Source organism: Habropoda laboriosa, unplaced genomic scaffold, assembly GCF_001263275.1.
Source record: "Habropoda laboriosa isolate 0110345459 unplaced genomic scaffold, ASM126327v1 scaffold99, whole genome shotgun sequence".
NCBI classification, from domain to species: domain Eukaryota; kingdom Metazoa; phylum Arthropoda; class Insecta; order Hymenoptera; family Apidae; genus Habropoda; species Habropoda laboriosa.
In genome coordinates this window covers 1421515-1430066 of record NW_017100239.1, presented here as the reverse complement: position 1 = coordinate 1430066, position 8552 = coordinate 1421515, and the positions used below count along the sequence as shown (strand labels likewise).

The window sequence follows — 8552 nt, the reverse complement described above, 5'->3', positions numbered from 1 at the left end:
GATATAAAAATATATATATATTTAACAAATTTTTATTCAATGCATTCCTCCTGTGACTTCAATTGATGTTCCATTAACATAAGAGCTTTTGCTAGATGCTAAAAATGTAATAACTTCTGCTACTTCTTCTGGTTTACCCATTCTATGAAGGGGTATTTTCTTTATAAACATCTGCTTTACGTTATCAGGTACACTGTCTGTCATAGGAGTTTCTATAAAGCCTGGTAGTACTGTGTTAACACGAATACCAAATCTGTAATAAGAATGTATTCACATATTTAACAGTATTATGAATATATAATTATTATCATGATTAATATTTTAATACTTACGGTCCAAATTCTAAAGAAGCAGTCTTTGTAAGAGCTATCACACCAGCTTTTGAAGCAGCATAATTAGCTTGACCCATGTTTCCCACTTTGCCAATGATAGAACTTAAATTAACAATTGAACCACATTTACTCACATCAGCATCAATCATTTCTTTTACTGCTGTTTGCATTACAAAAAATGTTCCTTTTAGATTTACATCCAGTACTTGTTCAAAGTTATTTTTAGTAAGTTTTAAGATGAATTGATCTCGTGTAATCCCTGCAGAATTGATTATAATAGTAGGAGGAGTTGAATATTTGCTTATTACATTTTTAAATGCTTCTTTAACACTCTGTTCATTTGTGACATCTAGATTTAATGCCAGATGTTTCAAATCTAAAAATTATTATATATAATTTTAACAACTGCGTGGAGATATAGTACATAATTGAAGAAAATAATAATTTCTCGTATTTAAACCATGTAAAGATTCAATGATTTCTTCGGCACTTTTTGCATTACGATCACTAGCAACAACATTGGCTCCTTGTCTTGCTAAAATGCGACATACTTCTTTACCTATTCCGCTTCCAGCACCTGTAATAGAAATAGATTTAATTCGTTATGAGCACAATCTTTGTTACAGTTCTCTGTTCTAATCCTATTATTTTATTTTTATGTTTTTAATACACACACCTGTTACAAAGGCTACTTTACCAGCTACCATTTTCGATTTTTTTGTTATCAGAAGATAAAGAGTAGAAAGTCGAACGATTAAAATTAGATTATAGAGAGGTCCAATGATATCGTCAATACAATCAAATACGTAATGTAATGGAATAACTAAAAGATATTGAAGCAACTATTTTTGTCGATTTATAAGTTATCCTTGAGGATTTTGCATTTCCTTTTTTTTTAACTGTTGTTAGATATACGCACAGCAAGTACGTACGCAAGCATTGGACCAATTAGGATGGACTTCTGTTGCCTAGGTAACCGTACCATATGCTGCTGACGTCAAAGCACGTCTGCAGTGACGTCAAAAACGCAACGCGAGTAGTTATGTTTACAGAAAAATTGAACTTGAATTATAGTCCTACTCCAAACGGTCGTTCTTCAACGAGGATGCAAAGAGAGCGTTTGATTCTCTGTTTTAAGTAGTAAAAAACAGAATAGATTTGTCAAAGAGTGTTAATGAAAGAAACAAAAATTTGTCTGATGTTCTAACAAAAAAATTTACGCTTATAATAAATCATCGAAACAGTTCAAATTAAAATCTGAATCGTATGTAACAAAATAAAACACTTTGATCTCAAGTTATTAAGAACATTCAATTGTTTCATCTGACAGTTGTGTTTCGATGGTGTAGTTCGATTTTTCAGTTAAACGTTTGAGACTGAAATTTTCTAAAATACTCGAGATTGTCAACCGTGTGAAATAAAAGTTTGAAAGGACAGAAAAATCGAATGGAGAAGGTGGTATTATTGTGAGAAGATTGCGAAGGAATTGTGTAAGTAAACAGGTAGAATTTAAACAGAGGAAGAGGAAGAAAATCAGTGGGAAGGGGCGGAAGGTTGTACGTAGAGAAAGAGACTGGCAGCACCGGCGCTTTAAGAAACATAGCCCCGCGCCTCTGCTCTCGGTCCTGCAACGCTCGTGCCAGTTTTCTTTCGGAAGGGCTCCAGAGAAGAAGTAGAGGGGGGGAAAGCAGGCAGGAGGTCGAAACGAGAGAATTTTCTGCCCGATTTCGGGACTGATCGCGTTCATACGGGACAACAGAAAATCTGTTGCGCGGCGCAATTGTCGGAAATTTAATGGCCGAAAAGTCAGGCTATATACGGCATGGTGTGTAAAGACGCGCATCGGAAAGTAGGTTCGATTCGGCGGACATAAGAAGAAAGAAGGAGGTAGGAGAGAGGTGTACAGAGGAAAGAAGAAGAAGAAGAAAAGAAAGGTGCGTGAGGACGCGTCGTGAGTCGCCGTGCGGTGGGAGGTGAGGCGACAGCGGCGTGGTGAAAGCTCGAACTAGAGAAAAATTCGGCGGTAACCGGTAGCCCTCAAAGCTACCAAGGTGTTCCGAAGCGCAGCAGCAGCGGCCCAGGATGCTGCCCGACGGAGCAAGAAGATGGCCGTGATCGGCGAGCAGAGGTATTATACGGCGGTGCGTGCGAACGCGTACACGGAGTTCTCGCGTCGTGGGATCGAGGAAGGAACAGCTACATCGCCTTCCTCCTCGTCCTCGACGTTATCGCCCCGTCATCGTCGACACAGAAAAAAGGTACACTCGCCTGTACGAAAGATAGCTATGTCCTCTTCACGAGGTAGCGGCCCGGAATCGGGAGAATTGAGCGATTCCGAGGACGGTTATTTGGACACAGATCCACTGAGGTATGAGCTGAGAAATATACAAAATGTGATACACGTTACTCGACAAAACATTGATGCTCTGAACAACCGTTTTGCTGGATTTCAACATCCACCTTCAATATATCTGAATGAATATCAAGAGTTAACTAGCAAGTTGCATGATTTAGAGTCCAAGGAACAGAAGCTCAATGAATTGTTGAATGCCAGTCGAGTATCTGGTAGTGCTTCCACATCAGAGGGTGAATTTCGTGATACCAATGCATCTGCCAGGGGTCAAAGAACGCTGATGAGGTCTTTGCTGAGGGCACATTTACCTAATCAGCAACGCACTAGTGTACAGGTTCGAGAAGGTCTTTCACTAAGGGATGCACTTGCCAAAGCAATGAAATTAAGGAATTTGACTACAGAAATGTGTGTGGTATATATTTTGGGTACAGATGAGTCCAAATATCTTACTTCTTGGGACACAGACATCTCTTTGCTTGACTGCGATGAAATATCTGTAGAAATCTTGGATAAGTTTCCAATAACTACTTCCATTTCACATAATTTTGTGCGCAAGACTTTCTTCTCACTATCATTTTGCGAATGCTGTAGAAAACTCCTCTTTCAGGGATTTTATTGTAGAACGTGCAATTATCGATTTCATCAAAGATGTGCTGCTGGTGTACCTGCCCTGTGTCACCAAGTACGCATGCAGGATGCTTACTACCAAGTATTATTAGCACATAATCTTGAAAGTACAGCTGGCATATTGCAACTTCCTTCTAGTTATGGTTTAAGCAGAAGTATGTCCCCATCTTTAGCACCATCAAGAAACCAAAGACATCCACGTTCTTTGGGACAACAAGATCGTTCTAGCTCTGCGCCTAATGTTTGTTTTAATATGGTAAAACCAAATGGTGAATCTGCTAATTTAGATGAATACAGCAGATCTCAGAGTTTAGGTCGTCCTGTTGGTACCACACAAAGTGCTGTATCACCTGGTAGTAGTCCAACAAAACATAGTCAGTCAACACAGGCTAGTCCTACTAGTACTCTGAGGCCAAAAAGACCAAGAGCAAGATCAGCTGATGAATCATCTAAAAATCTCTTAGCACCTAGAGAATCCATAGAAGATTGGGAAATTCCAGCAGATGAGATTTTAGTTGGAGCTCGTATTGGATCAGGTTCTTTTGGAACAGTATACAAAGCTCATTGGCATGGACCTGTAGCTGTGAAAACGCTCAATGTTAAAATACCTACTGCTGCTCAGTTACAAGCATTTAAAAATGAAGTTGCAGTGTTACGTAAGACACGGCATGTAAATATCCTTTTGTTCATGGGATGTGTCAGTAAACCACAACTGGCAATTGTTACTCAATGGTGTGAAGGATCTTCATTGTATAAACATCTGCATGTATGTGAGACAAAGTTTGATTTATTCACATTGATAGAAATTGGAAGACAAACTGCACAGGGAATGGACTATTTACATGCAAAAAATATCATCCATAGAGATTTGAAAAGTAATAATATATTTCTGCATGATGATCTCACTGTGAAAATTGGTGATTTTGGTCTGGCTACAGCAAAGACTAGATGGTCTGGTTCTCAACAATTTCATCAACCAACTGGATCTATTCTCTGGATGGCACCAGAAGTCATAAGAATGCAAGAGGAAAATCCATACAGTTTTCAGTCAGACGTTTACGCATTCGGCGTTGTTTTATTCGAATTATTATCTGGTCAATTACCATATTCTCATATTAATAACAAGGATCAGATATTATTTATGGTCGGGCGTGGAAATTTGCGTCCAGATTTGAATAAATTACGTTCAGATACTCCAAAAGCGTTGAAAAGACTGACAGAGGATTGTATCAAATTTTCTAGAGAGGAGAGACCAATATTTCGTCAGATCTTAGCTAGTTTAGAGGGTCTTTTACGAGGATTACCGAAAATAACGAGATCGGCATCCGAACCAAATTTGAACAGAACGCAGCTACAATCAGACGATTTTGTATACACCTGTGCTTCGCCAAAAACTCCGGTGAATTTTCAATTCGGAGCATTTTTCTTTTATCCTTCCGGTGGGAACATATAAAAGTATCACCCGAAGCAACGAGTCTGATGCAATTTGCATAAGAATTCAAATATTTAAAGAATTTAAATGAAATCATAATAAACTTAGCTATGAACAATCTACGCAATTCTTTCCAAACTACACTCTGACTGTGTTGCAACTGTTCGCTCGATGTAGAATGTGATTATAAAAATACTTAATGCAACTAAGACGAAAAAAAGAAGTAAGAAAGAAGGAAAGAAAGAATATGGACAGAAATTCATCTTATTAATTGACGTATCCGATGTATCTCATGTCAAAGAACGCATGTGTAGCTTTTACCTTTACATACTTACTATCTATCGAGAGGAGAATTTTTATTTGACGAGTTATCGCTCGTGTATAAACGCATATTCGTAAACATGTGTATACACAGGTGCTGGTGAGCGCATGTGTACGCGCGTTGGTGTAGAGGTCTGTTACTTTTGTGGAATCCTTATGAAGGATGTAAAAATAAAGTAAGTAATAGAAGTAACGGCATTTAAAAATTCGCGTGGGCCGTCATTTTGTCTGTGAAGTATTTTTGCTAAACGCCGAAGTGATTTTTGTACCTACTTCCTTCATGTATTCTCTTCAATATGCTCACACAAGAATTGTTCCTTTTTCATAACTTATAATTTATAGTCTTAATGTTAGAATGTACATAAGTTTCATTATTAAAAATTACCGACCGAAAAATTTACATATGTTGCTTTCAAAAGCGAAATGTAGACACATTTTAAACTCAGACTAACTATATAGTAGATATTCTTGTAGTGATAGAACCCAACGTTGATCATACATTTGACTGATTTTTTTTTCATTTTCTTCTATGAATTAGTAATAAATTCTTTTGGTTGAACATAACCAAAAGTTTGTACTGTATTAGGAAAAAAAAAATGACAAATCAAATTGAAAGTTAAATAAAACGTGATACGTATACTTGGCCTTTACTTTAAGACTTCATCGATATTATAAACTATGATTTTTTGGAGTCCTTCGTTATTCAGTCGTTCAACGTTAGGACGGTAACCCCATAAGTTTTGTGTCGGTATACCGTTTTGGGGGGACATCCCATCGGGAAGCGGTCTCCATGGCTCAAACCTTCTATCTTCGTTTTGCTGTACTGTAGCCTTCACTAATCTAGATGTTACCAGCGGAGATACATAACACTAGTACGTGTTATGGTTGGCCGCACCGCAAACACCGAAACCACCAGACGGCTGCTCTGGTATTTGACCTTCAGCTTCAACGCGTTGGTTGGTATCGCGCACTCAGGAATATTGAGTTTTACTAGATCACCCTGTGGGGTGGTAGTATTTGCGATAGCTTTGAAGTACTCGACAATTGGGGCCGGAATGTACATATCATCAGGTATGATATTTAATGGGCTCTCCTTATCTGTATACCTGTCTTCAGCATTTACCGTTGTTTAAAAATCTATATTTTGGGTCTAGATCCGTTGTACTGGATGTGTGCCGGAAAAAGGACTGTCTTGCCAAATAGACTCGTTGGTGATGACTTCCTTTTGAGCCTTTAGTACGCCAGCGGTCATCTCCGCGGAATCGGTTATTTCCTTGGCCTTTGCCTCTTGAGCCTGCGGTTTTCCGCGATTGGTCTTCCAATTTTTCACTCTTGTTCTTTGGCGTTGGTTCCTTGGCCTAGGCTTTGGTGGTCCTGTTGGTAGGACTGGCTCTCTGTCGTCGGCCGAGCTTTTGGGCAGAGGTGCCTCGTATTTTTAATTGAAATCAGCCATTCTTCTTTGGTTGCGCGTCAACCGTGGTGTTCCCACCAGTGATGCCAGAATTGTGGGCCGTGGACCCCCCACTATGACCTACCGCTGTCTCCCACTATACCGTCCTCGTGCTCTCACACAAGTGTAGCGGTAGCTCTGGCCGTGTGCGAAGCCTGCTCGGCTCTTTCCGCCAATTATCTACGTCACTACGTGACGCTCGAGCAACCTGAGCGCATGAGTAAGAATTAGGAGATTCCCTTTGAATCTCGGTGAGACGCAGTGTTTCGAGTATATGGGCGTTCGGGACAAAAATCATAATTTCTAAATTTATCAATTTTCGACCTAAGTTCTCTAATACTTTTTTGAAGAGAATTCAAATATGCATTCATTGGCACATGAAAAAAATATATGGTTTCATTTAAAAAAATTGTAGTGATCTTTATTTTTTATTGAATAAAAACTTTTTTGTAAATTTTCATTAACACGATTTATTGTCAACTGAATGCTGATTAACTTTTGTTTGAAAAATTTGTTCATCAGTTTCGCGGAAATACCGGCAAAATCGTAGCGGTCGTTTCGCGACAGACGGTCCTTATTGCGCCACACATCCAGTACAACGGACCTAGACCCAAAATCCAGATTTTTAAATAACGGTAAATGCTGAAGACAGGTATGCAGATGAAGAAAGCCCATTAAAGTATTGTTAAAGTATTCGTTCATAAGCAACATCGAAGAACTTCAGTTTGTACATTGTGGCAATCGAGATTTTTTCGTTACGACTAAACGTGTTTCAGGATAACGGCCCGACCAGCAGTAAATAAGTGTATAGGGGAAACGTGTGTACGAACTACGAGTATGCAAGTGAGCGTGTGCAGCGAAACATTACGACAGTGTGAACGAGAATGCAAGTGTGTCGAATTATCTAGGGGGAATATATGACGCGTAGTAGTGAAACAAAAAAACCTAGCGAAAAACACTTGAATTTGTCGTTGCGGCTGTGTAGCTGCGCTCGCGCGATCGATGATAAACCATACACGGTCTACGTAACATTTTGCATCATTGATTTGCGGGCGTATCCTAAAATTCACCATCGATACCGACGACACACACTTGTCGACCCATGACACGTTTCTACGAAGTGTAAAAAAAAAGGCCTAAGAGCAAATCTTCGAAATCTTCATTACTTAGAACGAGAAATGGTCTTGTTTCTAAAGCACGTGGCATCCCGATTTATTATTTATTTATTTATGTATAATCCAACAGTGTGATGAACTGTAATTAAAAAGAGGAAAAAAAAGAAGCAAAAACGACGAAAAGAAAAAAAAAGAGGAAAAAAAATTATGTGAAAAATAAGTGCTGGAGAATTTTAAACTCTCGCGGAGAGAGTGCGTGATTGCTAAGAACAGTGTAAACGCGAATATCGGTTTGACGGGGAAGAGAAAACGTGTTTGAGTGTGCGTGCATAAGAGGGAGAACGAAATGTAGAGGGGGGGGATAAAAACTGTGGGTGAAAACGAAAAATATCGATGAACAAATTTGTCGAAACGATGGAACGCACTTGTCATTGTTAATGACGCTTTATCGTAACAGGGAAACAGTGAATTGTGAAACATAATTAATGGTGTTACAAAAATAATTATTAAAAGGGGGGGGGGAGAGGATGTGTGTATCGTGTGTGTATGTATGTGAAAGTAAGAGCGTGCTGAGGGGGGAAAGAGAGAGAGAAAGTGTATGAGTAATGAGAAGGTATCGTGCATGGTGCGGGGGGATGGCTCTCTGTAAAATGGCTTTCCGAGATTCTTTTATAGTGCAATTTTCTAGACACGGAAAGCCTTTTGAAAGAAACGAATGGACGCTCTACGATGTACAATGGTTAACGCTGTATAATATATAGAAGTTAAAAACCTATTTCTGCATTTTTTACTTGCGGTCATGACTTACAGCCGTTTTTGTTTTTTTGTTCGCGCGATATAATACACCCTTTGAATTTTTTTTTTTTGTACAGTTCTATTTTTAGATCTCGGTGGAGTATGTTAATTCCTTAATTAATTATAC

General features: G+C 38.9%; 2 protein-coding genes across 2 annotated transcripts; one reads left to right on the top strand and one right to left on the bottom strand.

The window, feature by feature from the left end:
- Positions 1-36: 36 nt before the first annotated feature.
- LOC108571849 (estradiol 17-beta-dehydrogenase 8-like) lies at positions 37-1078 on the bottom strand. The gene is made up of 4 exons (XM_017933992.1): positions 1009-1078; positions 793-909; positions 333-708; positions 37-253 (listed from the first exon to the last, which is right to left on the bottom strand). Exons 1-4 carry the CDS (start codon positions 1037-1039, stop codon positions 37-39), a joined length of 741 nt encoding a protein of 246 aa, XP_017789481.1. The 5' UTR covers positions 1040-1078.
- A 1480-nt stretch (positions 1079-2558) lies between these two features.
- LOC108571842 (raf homolog serine/threonine-protein kinase phl) lies at positions 2559-4765 on the top strand. The gene is made up of 2 exons (XM_017933983.1): positions 2559-2885; positions 2916-4765. The coding sequence occupies exons 1-2, from the start codon at positions 2618-2620 to the stop codon at positions 4763-4765; spliced, it is 2118 nt and encodes a 705-aa protein (XP_017789472.1). The 5' UTR covers positions 2559-2617.
- The last annotated feature ends 3787 nt before the right edge of the window (positions 4766-8552 follow it).

Bases quoted from the DNA above. Each gene is read 5' to 3' on its own strand.
- LOC108571842 (XM_017933983.1), top strand. From the start codon at position 2,618: ATGTCCTCTTCACGAGGTAGCGGCCCGGAATCGGGAGAATTGAGCGAT. The intron at 2,886-2,915 runs GTCGAGTATCTG...CTTCCACATCAG, and splicing joins CAATGAATTGTTGAATGCCA to AGGGTGAATTTCGTGATACC.
- LOC108571849 (XM_017933992.1), bottom strand. From the start codon at position 1,039: ATGGTAGCTGGTAAAGTAGCCTTTGTAACAG. The intron at 910-1,008 runs GTGTGTGTATTA...TTTCTATTACAG, and splicing joins TAAAGTAGCCTTTGTAACAG to GTGCTGGAAGCGGAATAGGT. The intron at 254-332 runs GTAAGTATTAAA...TTCTTATTACAG, and splicing joins GCTTCTTTAGAATTTGGACC to ATTTGGTATTCGTGTTAACA.